Genomic DNA, 23,601 nt, shown 5'->3' with positions numbered 1-23,601 from the left:
AACAAGTAAATTCTGAAATCGATTTAATATTGCTATATTACAAATCGCATTTTGAACTTTGAACAACCAGTTGAGACCACAATTATACAATTTTTGGCGTCAGTAGCCGCCTTCGAATGTCCTTACTATGGTCAACAATACATCTTTCAGACATTTGAAATATTTCAACTAAAGTTTTAGCATTATTTTTCACAGTTATTTTATTTATCACTATTTTTACCTGACTTAACATTGAAAAAGATTGCATCTGTAATGTCTTCTTAAGTTATTATTTCGAACTTGAAAAACAATAACAAACATACGGAGTTAGAAATGCTTTTCATATTCAACCAATGTATTCAGTCGGTTAAGGGTACAATAGTTGAAATATTTCGTAATCCATACACATTGAAAAGAAGTCTAATTAACATTGTTTGAATTTGAATATAAAGTCCTACCGGCCCTTCCGTCATCTGCAAATACATTTTATGTAGGTACATGGTATTTCAACAGAAAATGATTAGAATATTTTTTTAGAAAAAATAATGAATTCAGCTTGATTCGATAGTTATCATTGTGCTATGCGTTTTGTGAATATTTTGCATATGGTTCATACATAATCATTATAATATAGGTGTCTCAAATACGAAGTCAGGTACAATTAGTTACCCTTTCCTTAGATTTTACAGATGCTTTAAACTAAAACTATTTGCTAAATGAATTCGACCAAATTAAAGACAAAGGTAAAATTAAAATTAACACATTCAAAATAGGTAATAAGTGTGAATCCTATTAATAATTTTGACTAAACCAATTCAGAAATTAAAAAATAATTTATATAATTTGAGACACCATTAAATGGTAAGTTATTTATCACCATAGGTATTGTAACAAACACAAATTACCTTTAATCTCACTTCGTAATGAAATCACCCTGTGAATTTCAACAGTGGAACATTTTGATATGCCTACTTGTTAATTATTTACATGTAACATATGAGAAACAGCATGATTGCAGTACATTTTCCTTTTCTCTTTGACCGGGACGTCACTAAAACAAATGAAATCTTACTTGCATGATTTCTGTGACAGGTGTTAAATCAAAATCCATGTATTTCTCGAGGGAGTAGGAAAACCAGATTGTCTTCGATTTATGAAATTAGAAAACAACTTCTGAATTTGGGTCATGCAGTATTAAATTTTATATCTCTGTGTGAGATATTTATGTGCGAAAAATGTAATTGTGGGCTGTTCAACTACTTATTTTGGTTTTTCTTCTGTTACTAACATTGCTAAACTCCGTCACGTGGTCTTAGTGAAATCCCGGTCGAAATTATTTAATTGCGAAACCTAAAATTATAAAATAAGGAAGTCCAGTTTTATATACAAAACATAGAAAATTCGTAAAACGTGAGTAATCGCCACTCACAATTTTAGGAACTAACAATAAAGGACTATATTTACACTAGACGAAGTGACCACCGTATGTTGATAATTTATTATCATTTTTTACAAGTACGTATATGTTTTTGTACAGTTGCGTATCAAATAATCACTGGCATGAATGACCAATCCATTATAATTATCTAAGCTAATATTTTATTATTCAGTACTAGATTTATTTTAGAAAAATCTTACCAAGTACATACTGTTTTCACTTCATCAGCGCTTTCTAAGAGTTCCTAGCTTTGTGACTAAACTGCCCATGCTTATTTTTTGTCTTTAATATAAAAAAGTTTCCATGTTTTTGTTGTTTAAAAAAGTGTGACTTTTATTCTACAAGAATTTATTGCTACAATTTACCTAAATTAAATAAAACTAAGATTATGACTGAAATATTTGCAACAATATAACATAGATTTCAATAAGTACTTTTATGCAATTATAGAAATAAAATGCAAATCTAATATAAGTAATATGGACAGTTTAGTAGCCGGAAATACAATTTATACATAATTATTTCAAGTATATCCTAAAGACTATATTTATTCCAACTATTTGGTTTTAAAAGAACATTCATTTCTCTAACGATTCAACAGAAATACACACGAATTAATTAGAAAATTAACTAGATACTAAAACTGGGTGAATATTCTCCACATAAGTCTGTAACAAGTTCAATAAAACTCTGTAATTTTGCATTTCGTTTGCCAATAAATGTTTTATAAGAATATTAGAGAACACAAATCCACTTTAAACAAAATATTGAACATCTTTGTATAGTAATTTAGTTTCTAAATAATTCGTATAGCTCATCAGTCATGACCCAATATTGATGTCGGTATGGATCATTATGGTATTTTGAAATAAAATTAATTCTGAAACTTTACAAACGCAAGTATTACACAACTGTAACATTTATTAGAAAACGAAATGACTTTGCAACGGAGTTCTTTATTTGTACACAATGGAGAGTTACCCTATTGTCATTAACCTGTTTTGTTGTATTTTAAGTTATAGTGCACGATTTGGGCCTACCCAACTCTGAAACCCCTCACCTCTTTCTTCAAAGTCTGGGAAACATGGGACAAAATTCGCCAACATCACACACATAATATTATGTGTGCGTCACAAATGTCGCTCAACAAATATTATTTGTTGAGCAACATTTGTTATAGTGTATCCAAGACTGCTATCAAGAAGGAGGTGTGTATGTCGGTATAATGACAAAAAATATTACATTATACCTACATAGAGGGAGATAGGCCTTAGTGATTTGCCGATTTTCAAATAAATAAAACCCTTTACTTAAGACTGGATGAAAACGAAAGGAACTTTTCATTTCTGATTTTTGCTATTTTTTTCAATTGGTATCCGATATTTTTGTGGCGTTGTATTTCTTGTAGACATTAAAATATATTTAAAACTAAGAGATCAACTGTGACGCTTAAAAATGGGCAAACCACTCTTCTAACTGACCGCGATTATTAATACAATGTTATATAGAAACTAATTCTTCACTGTAAGATAAGTTGGGTTGTTAAGCATATTTTTTTCCAACACAAATCTTGAGTTTTTTTTACCCTGAGATGACACCTTTTAAAAAAGATACATGTGCTAGAACACATTGCCCAATTAATTTAAAGTGTAAATATCTCAACAATTTGTCGATTTCAACAAAAATATGCGAACTGTAAACATAATGCAGTTGACTTAGCAGGAATATTTTAAATATTTGTTTTATTTAACTGAAGGTAGGTACTATTATATTGCGTTGCATTTTGGTGGGTATCACGTCTGTTAGTGTTATGCTGGATAAGGATAGATAGATTCTATCACTGTTTCATTCGATCAATACAGGGTTGTCTCTATCCAATTACTATTCGTATTATTGTCATGTATACTGTGTTGCCTGCATATTTCTGTCGAGATACTTGTCTTAAAATTATTTACTTTAATAAAGTAAAAAAAAAACATTTATTAACTAGTTTTCGTTGGAAATATTATATTATTATTAAGAATGAACACCAAAACCAATATAAAATGTAAATGTTTATAAAATGTGTTTACTTTTATAACACGACGATGATATCTAATTAATGAATTTTGTAACAACTGTACTCATAAATAAAATCAAGTAGTTATAATATAATACTAGTTTATTTATTACGTTTAATTAACATGAGTATTAATTTTGTCATACATTTAATTATTTTTAATACTTCTTTGAGGTACTAATACTTCGGCGATAACATCAAATTTTTTGTTTTAAATCTGTGTAGAGACAACCCTATGTATTATACATTTCCATACAGCTGAGCAGGGTAGTTGCGTACTCTTTCTCAGTTATTTGACATTTGAAAGAGACGACCATCCGACTGAGCATTATTCGTGACTGCAATAACTGGAAGGGTTTTCAAAGATATTGGTAGAAGGTAATTTAAATTTTACAATGTCAATTACTCTATAGAACAGTCAAAATACGTTTTGAAGCCACGAATACCAACAAAATTATTGTTCCACTTACCTAATTGGATGACAAGACGGCGCATTTAAAAACGCCTTCCCCTACATTTGTAGGTAACTCTATACGCAAGTCTATACACGCGTAATCACTTGTTTACGTAAAAAACAAAACTTAAAAAACTTTAACTATATTTATATCTATATGTATATTTGAATAAGCGCTGAACGGCCTAACAAGTGAAAAAATAATAATAAATAAGTTCAGGAGGCCTGTGGCGTCCTTATTTTGTACAAAAGCCAGTTATCATCTGAAACAAAAAAGAAAAAATATTGAAATAAATACATTACATTATTTTGAGTGATGAAAAAAAAGATTCAACTATCGAACGACAAAAAATGTGTGGCCTGCAGGGATTCTTAATATCGATGTGCCCTCCGTTCAAAGCAACGACCAGACAATGCCGGCCTGTATAAGTATAGCAGCAACCATTATGCCAGCTGTACACTATCGTCAGTCTCGTCCGAGAGCTCTCACCCAAATTCGTTTGAATGTCTCGCGAGACAGCCCCATGTGCGAACACGGGAGCAATAGAGACACCCGACGAGGTAGCGAGAGCTTCCCTATACACTCTCGCACTCGGCTTGTCTCGTGGGCTCTCGGCGAGTGTACAGCCGGCATTACGTGCAGCAGATAGATTCCAAATCGCGATCACTCGTCACCGGCGGCGCTGCAGGTCACCAGTAGTCTCTCCAGGTGTAGGAGGGATGGTGTTGACACAATATTATGACGTGACAGCATACAAATCTGACGTCTCGCTGACAAAAACACTCTCCCGTGCCATACCCATATCTTAGCCACTGACTAAGTTAAGCGTAGATCTATAGTACACTCAGCGCTAACGGACTACTTGTATTATTACACACTGGACTGGCTGTCATATTTTTGTGCCTATTTGAGTTTCGCCATTTTGGCAAACACAGAATGTACTTTTTTAAGTTGCCTCAAGACACTGGGAGGTAAATAAGTAGTTAATATTATTCATGATAATTCATGCTAAATCATGTATTTCCTCCGCCATTTTCCGCAGTTTGGCACCTCACGTCACATCATTTTACCGAAGTCAGCCCTATAGCTTCGGCGCAGTGCCGATCACTGACGTTTGTCAACAAAATGGTGCTTGACTCTTGAGACAAGCTAAATTACACCATATTGTTAATGACATTGAGCATACATTTTTTTAAATACCTTCGCGAAGTAAACTTCTGTTGGGGCAGAAAAGTTCTCGAGTGGCGACCACGGGCTGGAAGACGTAGCGTGGGCAGGGAAGAGCCTAGATGCGGACCGTTGTTGTTGTTGTTGTTTCAGCCAAATGACGTCCACTGCTGGACAAAGGCCTCCCCCAAGGTTTTCCACAATGAACGGTCCTGCGCTGTCCGCATCCAGGCTCTTCCCGCGACCGTGCATTGTGGAAACCGACAGACCGACATGCGGACCGTGCATTGTGGAAAACCTTGGAGGAGGCCTTTGTCCAGCAGTGGACGTCATTTGGCTGAAACGAACGAACGTAGTACTTATTATTATTCACGACACTCACCGGGGCTACCAGAGGCGGTGCAGGTGCAGGTTGCGCGACAGCACGGAGCGCACGTCGTGCGTGAACCGCAGCGCGTCCAGCACCGGCAGCAGGTTGAGCAGCGCCACGTCTAACGGGTCCGAGAACCACGACTTGATGGGGATCGCGTTGTCTGGAACGAACGAGCGAATAGGGTCTTACACCTTTTTTTGAAATACACTGGTCATCACAAAAATCGGCCCACCTACGTTTTACAGGAAAACTCGTTTCTACTGACACAATCATGGTGCCCCAACAATATTGGTGTTATTTGAAAGCCCAATAAATATCCTTAAAGAAAAACACATTTAATTTCGTAATAAACGGTTAACATATACAATGTGACTTGAAAAACTTGAAAAAAGACATCACTTTGGGCTCACCTCTGGGATCAATTAGACCAATTTTTATGGTTATAAAACCAAATAATGATCTCACGTGTCCTCTTTAACAGATGGATAGCGATTAATCCCAACTTAACAGTTTTATAGCCATAAAAGTTGGCTCAAGCGTAACTACCTATTTTTTGAAGAGGTGACTGGATTCTTCTACAGACACATTTTTGGGGTAAAAACCTTTCCTTTAATGAAATGAAGTTTAGAACTAGGCTTTTAAATGGTAATATATTATAGTATAGTAATATTGGTGGGAAGTGGGGATGCATACGTTTGAAAGTGCTTGTCGCGGGAGAGTCGATTTTTATGATGACCAGTGTATGTTGTAAATCAATCCTAAGGTTATAATGAACCATGTAACGTTATACGTCACATAATTACATTTATTGATTTTTGTACGAATAAAATATAATTGAATTAACATAATAATGAATAAAAATAACTAAAACTATCAAATACCTAAAACAACAAAAAACTGTAAACAAGATTTTATTCTTATCACTAAATAAATAACATTTACAAAACAAATAATTACATAAATCACTTAAAACTAGCTTAAAATAAAATAAATCAACTTACAGTGACCTTGCTAATGGTTCGTTTATCGGTCGCGCGGGACCCTAAGCAGCTTTCTCTTCAATCCTTTATTGCGTCTGGGCATTGGTCAAAAACATCGTATGATTTTAATGGGCGGTGCCTAAGGCCGTTTGACCTTTAAAAATCGACGGCCGGGGCACGTCTCCCCGGCTTCATTTCGACAAACCAACTTGAAAAGTACGGCCGCGTACCTGCCTATCGCCGCCGCGCCGATTCCATTTCAAATAATTTATAGTGTGTAGTGCAAATGCACTAAATACAAACTTATAAAGTACAATAAAACTAGTAGTCGTTTCATAAATAAGTACGATAAAACTGTGTAGTGAATACATCCCCGATAGGGTAAGTGATGAACAAGTATTTCTTCTTTCGCTTTAGTTTTAAGCAGATAATGTAACTACAAGTTGCGATTAGTTAGTGCCTATCTATCCAGCTTTGTTGAAAACCTAATTATGTCGCAAATTCCTTTAGCAGAGATCAGTTAGTAATTATTCGCTATTGGCGTAATTATTCATACAAATTGTTAATTTAAAGCATTTGGCGTACCTACCTAATAATAAATCATAATATTGTTTACTTCATTTTGATTATGCTGTGTTTGTAAACTCCGATCTGATTGCATTCATCGCCACTTCGCCTGCTATCCTACTTACTTAGGCTCGACTTTCTTGGCTTGGTTTGACGATGATTGCAGTCTCCGGATGTTGAGACCGGAAGTGGCTTAAGCTGGAATGTTCATTCCCAGGGATCGAATTTCGGGACTAACGCGGAGGCAAACGCGTACCATCTGCGGCTCGAGATCCAAGGCGCCTCCAGCTGACAGCGACTACGTCCAGCACCTACGGCCACCATCTACCTTCGGTCGCCCTCGCCAGGGAAGTCACGGACCGCGAAAGCATACCCACAGTCGGGCATTCGAACCCCGCCCTCATATTTTTTTGTAAAAGTAAATAAACCGTAATTTTATCTGTGTACGCTAGTGTTGATTATTTATTAATTTCCCACTACGCGACAACCAGTGGAATTTTAATTTTAAAAGCCTATACAGGGTGTTAAGTAACACCCTGTATATGACTTAAAAACTTGAGTGTAAATATGATTTTGACTTTTCGCGCGGAAACGCTAGCCGCCATGCTGACTCGGCTTGTGACGTCACTCCGTTAGTTTCTTTAACTTTACTTTAACTTTCTGCTTTCACAAAACCGTCTTCCATGACGCCATTTTAATAAAATAAAACTTAAAAGTCCGTTAACGTGATATTATCACAAACAAATTCAATATTTTACACATAAATCAAGCCAAAATCTACTTGTTTACTAACGGAGTGATGTCACTGCGGATCCGTCATGGCGGATGGCGTTTTAGACATTTGAAGAACAGATTAAAGAGATGCGTTTTTTAAAAAAACCTTTTAAGTGAATTTAAAAATTCTATTTGCACTTTTATGTAAAAATATCAGCGTTTCCCGTTTAGTTTTTATGAAATCTATTAGACATGCATTTTTATACTTTTTCTTACATGGAGTAAAATACCCTATTGGGACTTTTACTACTACGCAATATGGTGCAATTCAGTCGATCTGGACTGTGATACTACAACTGCGGGTCTACCCCGAAAAACGTTACCCGAAGTTTCGAATGTTGCCATACCTCTCACGCAAAGCGAGGTGCCAGCATGAGCGACGGTGACAGATAGACCCGAAACTACGTAAACAGCGTTTCGGAGTAGCACTCCTGTAATTTGATTGGGATCGCGTTGTCTGAAACGGTACAAGCGAATTGAGGCTCTCACTACTAACGGGACTATTCCCACCACTGCAACTCTTGTGTAGCCAGGATCTACAGCTACTACTACTACACCCAACTCTATTTAGAATATTTCACAGTATTTAGCTCAATGTGCTGTACTCCGTAAATGACTTTAAAATCATAAGTACAAAAACATTGACCATCAAAATTATATCAGTAACATATTTTATACGAAAACGCCTTTAACAAGATTAACAAAATATGTACACAAAGTTGATAAGGCTTCACTGAGATGTTATCGTGTGGAGTTTTGACTTATTTATCAGTGAATATTAGATAACATTGTACATAATATTTGAACAATAACTGGTTATATTGTTATTGGTAGCACAATCTTTTTCTTTCACCTGTTCAGTGATTTCTCGCCGTTTTATATTTATTTTCGTATAGTAGTACAAGGGTACATAATACATGAAAAAACGATGACCCCTGCAGAAGTATAAAACTGTGTCGCAGGGATCAACGCCCTCCTCCAAGAAACAATACTTACATAATTTTATAAAGTACATCCAAATTAAGAAAAAAGCAAAAAAATTTAACAATAACTAAAAATTTTACAAAAAAAAGACAAAATCTACTAGGAACTTGTGAGGTTTAGTGAGTGTTAGTGTAGTGGGAGTAGAGTGTAGCGAGTGTGGAGTGTAGTGAATGTGTGTGTGTGTGGGTCTGAAAATTAGAACATATACAGGGTTTCCTGCATAAAAATGGTTAAAAAATCATGAATTTAAAAGGGTTTATTGGTATTTGTCGGTAGAAAAAACGTAGGGCGGCCGAAAAAAAGATAATGACATAACAAACAAGGCAGGGAAAAATTTAATGCACATAGCCAACGGCAGGGAAAGGTAGAAAACGATGGATGGGTTTTTATCCAAGTGGGACCACAAAGAAAGGAAATACAGATTAATGAAATACAACTGTTATGTGGAATGTAAAGCTGTAATAAATAAATAATTAATTTGTATTTGTCTCGATATATCAATGTATTGTTTAGAATTAACTTTTTTGCCCATTGTATTAAAGTCTCAATTTGTTTAAATAACATACCTGGAAAGTCCCGGTAGGCCCCGGGCGAGTTGTCCAGAATGAAGACCCTGTTGAGGTCGTCACATATCGACGACAGGTTCTTGGTGTACGACCCGTGTTCCGCGGTGCAGTGTTGTCTGGAAAAAAGCGTTTTTTTATTTATAAGTCTAGTAATTAGCTCAGTTAGTGCCTGAGGTATGGGAGCGGCACTGGAGCGGTGACATTGGCATATTATAAATATCCTTAAATATCCTTGGACATTTTACTTGATTTTACACTGCGCTTCTAGTCCCAAACTAAGCAAAGCTTGTACTATGAGTACTAGACAACGGATATAAACATACTTAAATATTTTTGTTTTTGTAAATACATACTTATTATACATAGAAAACACCCAGTCCAATACGAACAGATATGTTCATGCACACAAATGTTTGTACTGTGCGGGAATCGAACCCGCTACCTCCGGAATAGTAGTCCGTTTCGAATCACTACACCAAACGGCCGACTTCGCGCAAACGGCCGATTATGACGCGACAGAGCATATAAATAAATCTGTAGCTAATCTGAAGTCTCGCTGACGTTTGACGTCTTAAGAAACGCTTTTAGAAAATTATCAGCAGTGGTCCAAACAGGCTTTTTTTGGCTTGAGACAAAGCTTGAGCCTTTTTGACACAGCCTGTATTAAAAAATAATAAAATTTAACTTTCAACCTCAATGCAAAAATGTAGCATGCTACAACTCACGATTTTACTTTCTCTTGTACACACAATGACATACGTAAATAAATAATGTCATTATCTATAGATATTAGATAATATAACATTATGATAAAGCAAATCTAACGATAACTCTATCGCCAAAATCGTGTGATCGCGTGTCTCCTTTCCGTGAAATATAAACCGTACAAACGGCAATTCCACAAAGTCGTATTGCGCGAAACGATAAATTTACGAATGCGGCGTTCGTGACTTGTCCCTTTTATTACTTTATCACTGTATCAAGGTCACACAGGTAAACAAGAAACGCACGTGCAAGTTAACTTGTAACCACAATTTCATGGGGCAGGTACACTATGCGGGAAATTGATCTAACAGAAACGCGAACACGCGCACCGAAGTATGGGCGACACACGGCGAAATTAACTGAAAATGTGCGTTCACACTATGTCTTGATAAATTTCGCGCAGTTTACCTGCGCTGCGCCATCAGTTATTAGTATTCGCAATCGTGAATTAATGACATAAATTTCAATGTATTGTTGACGCTCCAATGCCAACAGGGAACAAAGCTAGTTTGGTAATAAGGATGGGTTTTGATTGAAGATTAGATTATACTATAATTTTTATTTTGGGGATTCTGATTTTGGTTCATTCATGCCAATAAATTAATGATTTGAAAATACATTTTATTCAGGTTGTGTGTAGACTAAAAGCTGTATCTTTTCTAGAGATGGCCCGACTAGTAGCCGACTAGTCGGGAAAGCCGACTATTCGGCATCATTTGTAGTCGGCCGACTAGTGACGACTATTCGGCAAAATATGGGGATTATAATCGGCGCATTAAAAAATGAAATGTGTAAACGAATAAAACTCATAATCACCAAGATGATTATGAGGTAGACCAAGGGCGTTTATCTAAACCACTTTTGACTGCAAAAAATCAGGATAAAGTGGTTTCACCAGATTTAAAACTTTGACAATCAGTCTAAATTCATATAAAGTTAAGATTAGTTAAAATTCCTAGGAAATTATCAAAAATGTGTAAAGTTTATGTAATTTGTCCATATAAAAATTATGACTTTTTTTCGGGGAAAATATGCATGGAACTGCATACCTATCCTACGGGGAAGTGGTAAATTATGTGGGGCTCCTCTCATCGGAAAGATGAGGAATACCCACATAAATAATAGCCGCTGAGCTCCGTCGATCGCCTTAGTGTGAAGAACTATGGAAATCTGGACAAAGCCATCAACTATCATAGACTCACAGTCCATCCCGGCAATTGCCCACCTGTATGACGAGCCCTGCCTATTGACGGTGGTGGTAGTCCGTGCTATGCAGGCGGGGGGGGGGGTACCCCCACGCCCCCAGCTCGCTGAACATCACCGTGCAGGAACCTAACCCAGCAGGAGGCGATCATATTGTCACCTCCTCTGACCTCTCCGCCGTCGAACTGTTAGGCAATTGTAATGTTGCTTTTTATTTTTTCTCATATTAAAGAAATCTCATTTCTCAAGAAATTATATTTAATTTTATCTCTTTAGAAATCTAGATATTCTTATTTCTTAGAGAAATCTAGATATTATTCTTCGGACAAGTAGGTATTAGAATGATCGGCATTGCCGATTAGTCGGCCGACTAGTCGGCAATTTGAAAACCAATTAGTCGGCTAGTCGGTTAGTCGGCAAAGACCATAGTCGGCCGATCACTAATCTTTTCCTAATAAAAAACATTTCTATTTCTATGTAACGACAGAAACCGCTCTAACGCCGCATCGCCGTCGCAACGCATCATGTGCTTTGGCTCCAAGTATTTTTTTTATTTAACAAGGTTCAAATTAATAAGTAGTACCTGTAGAACCGTCGCCGCAGAATCCCCCGGCCGTTGTCCAGTTTGTCGGCGACCGCCGCGCCATATATCTCCATCGAGGCTGTGAACACCACCAGCTCGTACCACTGAGACACCTAAGGGACAATACAATGGGATCAATAAATAATAATCCAATCATATTCAAAACTCAACTGCACTCAGGAGGATTTGATGAAGAAAGAAAGAAAGAAAGAAAGAAAGATACATTTATTACAATGGACATCACACAAATACAGGCAATTACATAGACATGACAGTGGCACATAATAATAAAAGAAGAAAAAAATAAAAACAAGAGTAAACTGAGCAGTGCCACCCATTCACCAACAAGATGCCCACTGCAACGGGACCCCACTCAGCATATGCCGTGGCCCACGGTGACGAAGGCCACGGCGCTGGTTTTCAGTGTGCCCCATGAGTGCTACTGACAACGCCACTCTTGTGGCGGAGTTTTGGGCTGACACTGTGTAGGTTTGTTGTCGACACGAAAAGAAGAAGAAGAAGAATTCAAAACTCATAGGTCATAGCAATGAAAAAAGACGATTCTAATGCCCTTTTTCACCATCAATCCCTAATTTTTAAGTCACCCCTTAGAAAACAAAATTCCTGTTATGTGTTACCATAGGGGTAACGAAAAATTAGGGATTGATGGTTAAAACGGGCATAAGGCGGTTATCACACTGCGCCGCGCTCCGCCGCGGGGTGACAGATTTAATCATTGTATGCAAGTACCTCAGTTTGTATAGAAAACACGCGCGGCACTTCACACTGACAACGCGTCCGCGGCGGATTTTTTATTTTCATATAGCGGCGGCGCAGTGTGATAACCGCCTAAGACCGCTTTTACAATAGGGCGTCAGAAGCGCGACAGTAGCGGATGCCTGTCGTAGTAGATATCAACATCGCGTCTGACGCCTAAATGATGGCGTATTCACACATGCCGCCGGCTTTCAGTCTGCCTTGCCAGTAAAAGATGCACGACCGCCGGGTTGGCCGCCGGCCGGGCCGCCTGTGTGTGGATACGCCATGAGAAAGCCCTCTTAAGCATCTCATAAGCAAAATTAAGGAATCATTTTCGTTGCAGTTGCGTTTCACCGTCTGTTCTGGACCTAAAACTCAGCAAATAGCTACTTAACATATTACATATTCCTAGCACTATCACATGGACTGGTTAGATTTTAAGTACATACATTATTCATAAGTATTAAGTGTACCATATGTGCCACACATGGTTATGGGAGATTATTTTTGGTAATTGTAACAACCAGATGATATTTCTCACATAAAACCATGTGTAGAAGTATGAAATAACTTTTATTAAGCCAGTCTAGAATTTTTAAACTTTCAGCCAATGGACTTCCACTGCTGAACAAAGACCTCCTGCTGGTAATAATCCTTACCACAATGATTAAATTTTAATAAATGTATAATAGTAGGGCAAGCAGCCTTTAGTCTGCTATTTTTCTGTTGGTTGATTATTATGAGTTTTTTCTGTGGTGAAAGGGTCTAAAGTCGACGACTGTCCGACGTGCGGCCGCAGTGAGTGTGCGAGCGCGACAGCAATATAATTACGCGCGAGCGATAAGGGGGTAGCTTGGGGACATAGGACGAAATTCTACATGCTCGGCGACCAGACTTTACCTAAGTATTAATTATAATCTGAAATCTAGATCTACATTTTAGACAAATCTAGTACATTGACATTTGATGGTGAATAGACAGCATCTCAGTGTGATTTCAATCAAATACCTGCCTTGTTCTGCATAAAAATAACTGATAGAAATGTAATAAGGCACTGATTTTTCTCAAGCAAAAGCAAGACAAAATCGGATTGGACAATATTCTGACTGAGTCCACACACTAGAAGCCATGTGTACATATTTTATGTGCAAAACAGCGCATTGCAATCGTTAACTTGAATGTAACATGTTCCAAAAATTTATACTTGTTATAAAATTCTACTTACTATATCCAAGAAATAATCCACATGAGGCCTCTTATGAACAAAAAATCTGACCGGATGTTTGTCAATCGTCACTTTCAGGACAAAATCTGGAGGTGTGCCAGGCTTCACCGTCGGTCGTAGCATCGCATCATGGTGCGAATGAATTAGTGTCTCATCTAAATCTAATACCAGCATTTTTCTTTTAACTAAACCTGAAAATTAAAACATTTAATAAGCTGTACAAGTGCTTGAATAAAAATATGTTAGTTTACAGCAGAATTCTAATAAGAATCTAATTAAGTTAAAAATGTGGTTTATAGCTGAACGTGAAAGTAGGTGGTAAAGTAATAATAATAGTCACTTTCACACACCAAATAGGTACCTATAGTTTTATCAATAAGGAAACCTCATTATCAGCGTGACTATAGACAATTTATACAGGACAGATGCAGCAGAAGTGGTTGTAAACAGGATGTTAGCTTGGTTATAGCAACTCTTATTGATAAATACGAATAACTTACTCAGCCTGTGTCGAGATACCGGGGACAGTGGATAGATTTCATATTTGACAGATTGATATTGCGCCAACTGAAAACGAACACCACGTGAGCCTTTTTACATCTGCGTAGAAACCAAAATATGCACAGCATTGTAAACACTGTAATGTATATTTACCGCTCGATATTGCTTCTTAAACATATAACAAAAACAACTCCATACTTTAGATGCGAGAAGCATGAACGTGCGAAGGCCCATTTGCAATTGTTTCAGCATTTGAACAGTTTATGAAACGGTCACGAATATATAAATACGCTTAATGTTAAACAACAGCGGTTGAAACGAGGTCATTGACGGCGTAATTCAAAACAAATTCAACAAAAATTAACTGCCGAAAACATCTAACCCGCCATGACATAATCGACCCAATTCACAAACCATAAACAAAATAGAGAATTTCCTTTCATTTTGTTTATGGCAATAGGGCTGTTTTTAATTTCATAATTACCGGTTTCTATAAGATTTCCACAGATAAGCATCACACGCCAGATTTCAGTTCTAAAAAGAGTGTGAACAAATCGCAGATGGCGCTTTGGTTTTAGCATGAAAAGGATTTACAGTATGGTAATCGAAGTTGATTATTCATCAATTTTGATTTACATTAGCGGAACGTTTAATTTAACCAAGACTTCAGTCTCTGTGGTCTAGTGGCTACAGAGGTTCCTGGTTCGATCCCAATGTGGGGGAAAAAGGAACCGTTTCGTAATAATTATGATATTATAACACCTTTAAACTACATATTAAGAAATGAAAATAATAGTCAATAAATCATTCAAACAAAGATAAACTTTATTAAAATCTTATAAAATAAAATCATCATTTTATTTATTAAATATCTCCAACTATCAACTGCAAAAATGGTTCCTCGAAAATGGAGTCTGTAATACCAGGGAATGGTTTCAACTATAGGAAGTCCACTTTTAGACAAGGCCTCCTCCAAGGATTTCCACAAGTCAATACAAAAGGTTTGATCCAGCCTAGCCACAAGTTTTCATTCAGTATCAGTTTAAATAAAATAAAATAAATTGAAAGATTTGTATGTGTACATTGATGCCGCTTAGAAATAAATATTTTAAGGACTATCAGTTATTTTTGAGTATACTGTTAACTCCAAACAACTTTCTGGTTTAATCGTGAGTTTGTGGTAGTACCCTAGGAAATAGCATAGTTTTATTAAGTAATAATATTAAATTAGCCTAATAACTAACAGGTAAATATTTTATCAAAATTAATTTACCTACTTCTACTACAACACTTCAGAGTACACATTTTATTTGCAAACTCGCTCTTATTGCCACTACGTAAGATGATACAGAATTCAGTTTGTTATGCAGTCGTCTGTGTGTTAAGTATAATCGGCGTTTAAAATAATTTAGCTCCAACACAGAATCCAGGTCCATTCGGAGGCTGCGCGTTAATGGCTCGGCGTCTCATGCGGCAGGCATGCTCTTCTATGCGATGACGAGCCTTGTCCAGGATGCTAAGCCTCACGTTCCTCTCAAGGGAATTGGAAGCGAGGCCAGCACTCCAAAGACGTTCGGCGGCTGCACTAGTCCTTGGCCATACCCTGTTTTGGGTATCAAACAACATTTTATTTTAAAAAAAAATTACAGCGATTAACCCTGTCTTCGCACAGTGCAATGTATGTAACATAAACCTTCCTCTTGAATCACTACAGATATTGATAATGCTGATTGAATAAGCGGACAGACAGAGGGCTGAGTGTGAGTTTTTTCAAACGCGCTTACTAGTGAGCACGTCAAAAAATTACAATAAATATAATGACGGATTGTACAGCGCCCCTAGCGGGAAACTTTCAAGAAACTAAAATTTTCATACATTTTTTAAACGCGCTCACTAGTGAGCGCGTTTGATGTAAACTCACACTCAGCCCACAGATAGACGGGGCTATTGTATTTTTTACTATCATATTATGTAAAGATTGCAACGAAAATTCATCAAGTTTTAATTTAATCTTGTCAGCACGATCTTAAAGTAATTTAACTAGGTATAATGACTGGCTATAAATAGCTTTATTTCTTAAATCTTACCCACCTGTTAATAACATTAGTGTCGTCGACCACTTCACCCCACATACAAGCCTCCCCCCCGACGATATTGTCCAATGGTGCCGTATCGTCCACTAAGTTCACCATCAACCGGGGGTCGGCCATGTACATGTCCTCCCAATCGCCGCCGGTCTTCAAGTGGTCCAGATACCACGACGCGGAGAAGATAAGACGGTGGCCTGCTTTTAGTATCTAGGAATGAAAGTAGGATTGATAAATAATAAGTAGGTAATTATTATTCATAAATTACTTATTTATTGGTATAGGTTCTTATACCTCATAAAATATTATACTTTCTGTATTGAAAAACTTAACAATAATAAGAAATGCAAAAGACAATAATATTTTGTTATGTCATTTAAAATAGACATAAATTATAAACATTTTATAACAAATGAAAAATGCAAACCATTTTTGCAATAAGAATGTAAAAGGAAGCAAACATGCCATTAATGCTTTAAAAAAATGCATGAGATAACAAATTGTACAAAAACAATGCTCACTAGTGAGCGCGTTTGATAAAAACTAACACACTAGCCCTCTGATAAAACTTGCCTTGACCATTTCCTCCACCCATCCATTTTTCCATACATGAATGATTGTGTCCGAGGATAGGGGCACTCCAACGTCGAATACTTCCTAAAAATGAAAATTATACTACTAAAAATGAATTGTGTGACCTATATTTTGAATTAATAGCTATTATTGCTTATCTAGGAATGACTATTAGGGTCAGGGAGGCAACAGTGACTCACTTTTTTTTCGAAGCTTAATAAAAATAGATATCGCTTTAATATTGGCCTAAAATTTGCTCACATTTTAGATACACTATTGAACTGTAACTGAGCACTCATGATTCTACATTATTTACTACTTATGTCAAAGTAGGAACCTAAAACAAAAAAATGATAATTGAGCCACTGTGGACTACTAGGTGTACACACTGACTCACTACCGTGGTACACAGTATTAACGTGGTACGGCAGTATTTATATGAAAAGAAAATGCCCATTCCGCGTAGTTTTTTATTAGAAATAATAACAAAACTGCACAAGCTATTCTTATTATAATCAACAGTTCAACACGACTCTTAGTACTTTTATTGCTACCTATAAGATCTTAAGTCATCTCAATCTCTTCGTTATTTATTTCTTCCCTATTTTTCTGTCGGTTTTTTTCCGTGGCATTCTGTAAATAAAAAAACAAAATTCGATTTAAAGTTAGAAAAATATTGAATTCCTATAAACTACAAAAGTATTAAAATTGAGTCACTGTGTACTTCTACGCCATTTTGTAAATATTTGATCAAAAAAACCAAGATGTAAAACAAATAAGTCAAAATTCGGATTAAAGACAATTGATACAAGACCTACTATCCGATAAATATAACGGCTATTACCTATAGCAACAAACAAAGATATGAAAACAATCGAAACTCACCTTAGAATGTTTTAGTGGGCGCGAAAACAAAAAACATTCCCTCACCCTTCCGCACGGCACTTGACCGGCGAGCAAACTGGTTTAAACGTGTTCGGGTACCAAGACCTTTGAATCGGTAAAAGAGACAAATATATATACCTATGCCTTTAGGTCGAAACATGACTGAGCCACTGTAGCCGACCGAGTCACTGTTGCCTCCATGACCCTACTCATTTGGAAACTTACTTGCCATACTATAGGTTTCGTATTATTTCCTAGAAGTGGAATCACATTCTTCATAAAGAGCGCATGGAGCTGTGTCGCTGTCATATGGTGATCTTTCATGTATTGTTGAAGATCTGGATTCGATTCCCTGAAGTAGGTAATAATAGCCAACATAACCAATATCAATAATTTACTTTTCATGAATCAAGGATGTCCCCAAGATCCCTTACCAACAATCAAACTGCACTTCGTCACCGCCAATATGAAAGTATTTGTCAGGAAACCACTCCTGTACTTCTTCCATAAGCTCCTGGAACAATTTGTACGTGGTGTTGACGGTTGGGTTCATGGGACCGAGTCCAACGATTTTGCCGTCAGAGAAGCATTCTGTCAAGACGTTTGGGAAAGCTTCACCCCATGACCTCGTGTGACCTGTGATGTTAACAATAAAGCTTTGATAAGCTTGGAGACAAATAAAAGTTGTGTGTTGGGAGCTAGCAACAAGTTCGTCTCATAATAAATGCTCGGCAGGGTTCTGGATAAAAGGTAACGTACAGTATTACCTTATCCCTAGATGCCTACCTATAGGACATTTTTATTTTAAGACCTTTACGAAACTTTGATAACGTAGTTAAGTACTTAGTTAATATTTACAACTAATGACATTTTAAATACGAGATTACTAACAGCACTCAGTAAAATGTAACTTTACAAGTATTATCGATCGCATTAACCAATTATTGAAGTATGTGTTCAATGGAATTGTGATAAGACTCGCTGGCGTAAGTTATAATTGTTATTTCACTCGACGCGAATCGAGAAGCTTGGAGAGATAAATATTTATACGATACATACTTAAGCTAAATAAGAGTATCTTGTAACAATGGGGATTCATTTTAAAGTTTTACTGTAAATTATTGTATATTTCAATCTGGGTTTGCTGCAGTAACTTACCAGGGACATCGAATTCCGGCAACACTCTGATGCCTCTCTCTGTGGCATACTGCACCACCCTCGCTATGTCATCCTTGGTGTACACCAAGGATGGATCAAATGCGCCTTTGCCACTGAAAAATTCATATAAGACTTATCTTTCTTAAACGTAGGTATAGCTCACTTAATTAAGGTCGTAAGTTCATTCTGATCATAGTACGTTATTTCTTATCTGAATGGAAATTACTAGCTATGACACTTGTGAGATATCGGTCGATTCTAGTACTCAAGCGAAAACTTTCCTTTTTAAATTAGATACCTTAGATCTGGGAACTTCTCGCTCTGGTAGGGGAAGCTTTGGTCGTCAACTATATGCCAGTGGAACACATTCAACTTGTTCATAGCCATGGCGTCCAGGGTCTTGAGGATGTTGGACATCGATATGAAATGCCGACCCGTGTCCAGTAACAGCCCACGGTGGGCGTATCGCGGAAAATCAGCAATATGCGTTCTGTTTACACAAATATCCTGTAATTTTATTAATTTTAGGTAAAGAATCCTAAACAAAATGTCTTAAAAATGTCTATGAAAACGTTAAAAAAATCTAAAAATCATTAATCAGCGTAACTTGTATGAAGGTAGATTAATGAGACACATTTTTCTTTAAATCACTTGTATACCTACAATGCTTACTCCATCCTTATCATCTGTTAGGTATAACAGGTGACTCCAACTCTCGAGTCCTCTGAGTATGCCCCATATAGAACTGCTCAAAAGTTTTGCTGTTGTTGAAATGGTTAGTTCATCTGAAATACACAAAGTGCTGTGACAAGAGTAGGTACAGTCGAATCAACAGCACATCAATTCAGGCAAAATAGCACGTAATTATAATAATAAGTGGGAGATGCTAGTGTTTATCTTAGGTCCGGTTTCCACTATAGCGGAGAGGCGATAAGAGGATAATAATATTATTCTGTGTTTTTAATAACTCTGAATCAGACTTGGAACCGAAGCTGAGCAAAGCCGAAATGTGGTGTGGAAACAAAATCTGATTTTCTTCTCCTCTCCACTTTGGAGGTAATCGGGCCTTGATGTGCCGTCATCTGATTTGCCTGTGTCTAAAATTATTTATAATACGAAAGTACATTCTTTCAAGTAAGAAATCATGAGTGTTCGATACATAATTATGTGAGCTTATCGTAACCCTTTTAAGATTGTATGAGATGACCACTCAATACCTAATAAAAGTGGAAAACGATCCAAGGTAAACATTAATGACTTTGACTAAACGGACGCTAATAATTAACAATGGTTAATAACCATTTAATCACATTCATTGTAATAAAGAAATAGATGGAATGTGTTCTGGTATTATTATAAAGGGAGATAGGAACCAATCACCCCACGTAACAGACTACTGTTATACCTTTAAATAAATAAATTTAAAACTATCTTGCTATTTCTATATTATTTGTTGACCAGAATTTGTCATTCGGTAATAGTAGATGGTATATGATAACCCAGTTATCTGGGGTCAGCAACACATTGTTTTTCTTTTTCATTTATCGGGATTCTGGTCTGGACCTCCCGTGTCTTCGCGGAATTTATAATGCGTACCATTGTCAATTATTATTCTTATTTTAGTAGGTAAAACCATCGCAAGACTTTCTTTATATTTCTCCTTCCTTCTATACATATTATCCTTGTGCAAGGAGAGGGTTCACTAGTTGATTAGTCCAGCGGTTCGATATAGGGGAATGAACTAACGACCTTTCAAACTGGCCGTGGCATGGCAGTTCGTTATCAAAATATTTTTTAGCTGTTGTCCACAAGTTAAAAATAAGTCGCTAACCCCATTATTTATCAGGATTGAATCTGTACCTAGTTGATTAGTGTTTGAGTTTGTCTTAAAGGCCCCTCTAGAAAATGTTAAATTCATCATTGATCCGATATTGTGATCGCTTCTAGTTTAGGGACTAAACTGACCGATTCAGTTTTTAAGTACGCTCTGCACAAAAAAAGTATCTTTCATAGTTCTATTAGTGACCGCCAAAGCGGTCCCCCTAATCTAAAGATAGATCATATCAAACGCGTCTCTCAAATTACGGGGCTACTCCGTAAGATGCCTGTTCTGTGTTTTAGACTTTAACTTTTTATCGATGTCTTGGATCTCTCTCACTCACGCAGATTGGGATGCTACTATTACCTATTACTTACAAGATACCTAGAGTGAAACATAGAGCTGTAAATAAACAAGTCACGTTCCACTAGACATTACTATGTAACGATTAGGTACATAAGTAATCTGTAACGGTGTGCACACGATTGAAATGCAGTTCACCCTTGTTGAGCAGCCTAGTGCTGTCCAACCATCCAAATATAAAAAAGATTACTCACAACTTTCATCCATGTTGAAGTAAGGATATTCTTCGCATGGTGAAATCAATTCAACATCCAATTCCTTCAGTAAGCCTTGATAATAAGGATCTTCAGAGTTGGTCTCCCTCGGGAGCCTATGACGAGATGTCTTAGGTTTACGATTTAGATCCAAATTGAATGTGTTTCTCATAATGAATGAGTGCCTCTCTATCGCTTTTGCTAGAATTGGACATGTGTGGTTGGTTGCCTGTGAAAAAGATAAGCTCTCTAAAGTTTTGATTGGAATGTTTTTCCTTCCTTGTTCCGTAAAGCTGCGCTCAACGTCAAGTTTATAATAGGTAGCCTGTCTAGTCTAGTCTCATAAAATCACGTTGTTAGTCGATTTTCTTCTTTGTTGTCCTTATTATCTACTCGAAAAACTGTGTAGTTTATACCAACTTTACCATTACCCTACTATTTTTACCTGCTGTATTTTTATAACCACTGACGATCTGTAACCAGAAAGTGAATCCTAGTTAGCTAGCTACTAGCTACCCATCACTAGTACCTACGTGCCGTGGTCAACAACTCCACCCGTGGCTCCTCTCTTCGAAAAAATCGATAATTTGAACAAAACATTCCAAAACTCATTTATAAAATTTGCTCTAAATGGCAAAGATTATTTTAAAAAGGGTAGGTATTTACCAGCGTTGCCAGTTTTTTTTCGCCAAGTCGGGACTTTGGTACTTTTTGAGTGAAAATAGCGGGATTCTTCCGTTAGAAGTGGGACATATTAAAAAAACGTATAATAGTCGAAGGTTTTCAAATATTTATCTTTTTATTTGATTTCAAATTACGTTTACGTGACAATAGAATAGCAAAAGTAGCCATATAAAATGTATTAAAATAATATTTTAAATCAGATTTACTCTCGTTAAATTCGTCTTTAGAATAAAAAAAAGAAAAAAATTAATAAAGTTTTATTCTTTTACAATAATATTATGGCGTTTCAAACAATAGTCTGGTGAAGTGAGTGTCTCACTCCGAAAAGCGGGACCGAGCCTGTCCCGCGCGGGACATTTAAATTTGATTTAAAAATCGGGACGTCCCGCCAAAATCGGGACGTCTGGCAACGCTGGTACTTACCTACTGCGAATTAGTAGGAATAAATAAAGTATTTAACTTGCGTTTTGGGGTCTGACGTAAAATGAGCACTTCACAAAATGAGCACTTCACAAAATGCGTACTTTGCTATACTTACTACTAATATTATAAACAAACTCTTAAGCCTTTGATGTGATTAAGGGTTCCTTGTCAGGACTGCGGAACCCTTGTCAAAAGTGCGCATTTTGCGAAGTGCACATTCTTCGTCAAGCCCGTGTTGTTGTGGTTTAATAACGTTTTAAAAAAGTATAAAACTTTATTTGGTACTTACTATTTAGATTTGTGCTTAGAAAAGTGTTATTTGAAACTTTTAAAAGTTATTGCTTAGAATAATACATTATTATTATCTGGTGATTGTTAATAAGCAAGCAAAATTTTCTTAAATAAAAGTTTATGTACGGTTTTAAAATTAAAAACTTACCTTTATTTTAAACGCTGAGGTATTTACAGTAAAATAATACCTTTCCGATTTTTGATACTGCGGTTTAGGCCAAACTTCACCTTTTGTTGGAGGATATTTCGGCCCTGGATTATTATTGTAAATAGCAGACGAGTAAAATACACAAAATCCACAAATTAACAATGAATATAAAAGCATGATGACTGAAAAGTCTAAGCGTTTTAGTGCTATGATTTAAATTGTTCAACTTTAATTTATTGAGGTCCCGGGTTTTGTAATGACAGATTTTATAACTGTGTTGATAACTGTCAGTCAAGACAAGAGTATTGTCCGTGGTATTGTTGCGACAGCTATGGGTTGCGTTCTAAAAAAGGAAAATATGGACATCAGCCGTGGCGCTAGTGTCAACTCTATAAATACAAAAACGTAAAGTTCTGAGCAATCGGGATTTTCGTTAAAATACCTAACAAATTTTTTTCTTTGTGGAGTGCAACAGAAAGGGTTTTTTTTTAAATTTAATTATTAATACATATAATAATATATTTTATTTTCAAAACCGGTAAATTATAAAAAGAAATAGAAAACCGATAAAGTACATTTTTATCCTAACACTATCTTT

General features: G+C 36.5%; 2 protein-coding genes across 3 annotated transcripts; both read right to left on the bottom strand.

Moving 5' to 3' along the window:
- Window positions 1-10: 10 nt before the first annotated feature.
- On the bottom strand, window positions 11-14,797 carry Dd (CTD nuclear envelope phosphatase 1-like protein dullard). Its single transcript, XM_028319515.1, has 7 exons — window positions 14,532-14,797; window positions 14,378-14,444; window positions 13,878-14,068; window positions 11,894-12,006; window positions 9,343-9,458; window positions 5,481-5,631; window positions 11-4,193 (listed from the first exon to the last, which is right to left on the bottom strand). Exons 1-6 carry the CDS (start codon window positions 14,628-14,630, stop codon window positions 5,486-5,488), a joined length of 732 nt encoding a protein of 243 aa, XP_028175316.1. The 5' UTR covers window positions 14,631-14,797; the 3' UTR covers window positions 11-4,193; window positions 5,481-5,485.
- Window positions 14,798-15,188: 391 nt separating this feature from the next.
- Window positions 15,189-23,306, bottom strand: GlcNAcase3 (beta-N-acetylglucosaminidase 3). 2 transcript variants are annotated; one of them, XM_028319519.1, is made up of 10 exons: window positions 23,004-23,306; window positions 21,458-21,686; window positions 19,754-19,866; window positions 19,380-19,588; window positions 19,082-19,194; window positions 18,358-18,559; window positions 18,149-18,275; window positions 17,039-17,122; window positions 16,470-16,675; window positions 15,189-15,981 (listed from the first exon to the last, which is right to left on the bottom strand). In XM_028319519.1, the coding sequence occupies exons 1-10, from the start codon at window positions 23,178-23,180 to the stop codon at window positions 15,777-15,779; spliced, it is 1,665 nt and encodes a 554-aa protein (XP_028175320.1). In that variant the 5' UTR covers window positions 23,181-23,306; the 3' UTR covers window positions 15,189-15,776. The 2 variants fall into 2 exon arrangements, with proteins under 2 accessions (XP_028175320.1, XP_028175319.1); XM_028319518.1 differs by having other exon boundaries at window positions 19,745-19,866; window positions 23,004-23,305.
- Window positions 23,307-23,601: the final 295 nt, after the last annotated feature.

Source organism: Ostrinia furnacalis, unplaced genomic scaffold (assembly GCF_004193835.3).
Source record: "Ostrinia furnacalis isolate ACB-3 unplaced genomic scaffold, ASM419383v2 OfSCF7238, whole genome shotgun sequence".
NCBI classification, from domain to species: domain Eukaryota; kingdom Metazoa; phylum Arthropoda; class Insecta; order Lepidoptera; family Crambidae; genus Ostrinia; species Ostrinia furnacalis.
The sequence above is the reverse complement of the archived record's forward strand: the minus strand, read 5'-3'. Positions and strand labels throughout refer to the sequence as shown.

Coding starts and splice junctions, on each gene's coding strand:
- GlcNAcase3 (XM_028319518.1), bottom strand. CDS start 23,180: ATGCTTTTATATTCATTGTTAATTTGTGGATTTTGTGTATTTTACTCG. Junction 17,123..18,148: donor CGAAACCTATAGTATGGCAA/GTAAGTTTCCAA, acceptor TTTCATTTTTAG/GAAGTATTCGACGTTGGAGT. Junction 15,982..16,469: donor GACACTAATGTTATTAACAG/GTGGGTAAGATT, acceptor TACCCAAAACAG/GGTATGGCCAAGGACTAGTG.
- Dd (XM_028319515.1), bottom strand. CDS start 14,630: ATGCTGAAACAATTGCAAATGGGCCTTCGCACGTTCATGCTTCTCGCA. Junction 14,069..14,377: donor GGTATCTCGACACAGGCTGA/GTAAGTTATTCG, acceptor TTTAATTTTCAG/GTTTAGTTAAAAGAAAAATG. Junction 9,459..11,893: donor CTGCGGCGACGGTTCTACAG/GTACTACTTATT, acceptor GCTTTTTTCCAG/ACAACACTGCACCGCGGAAC.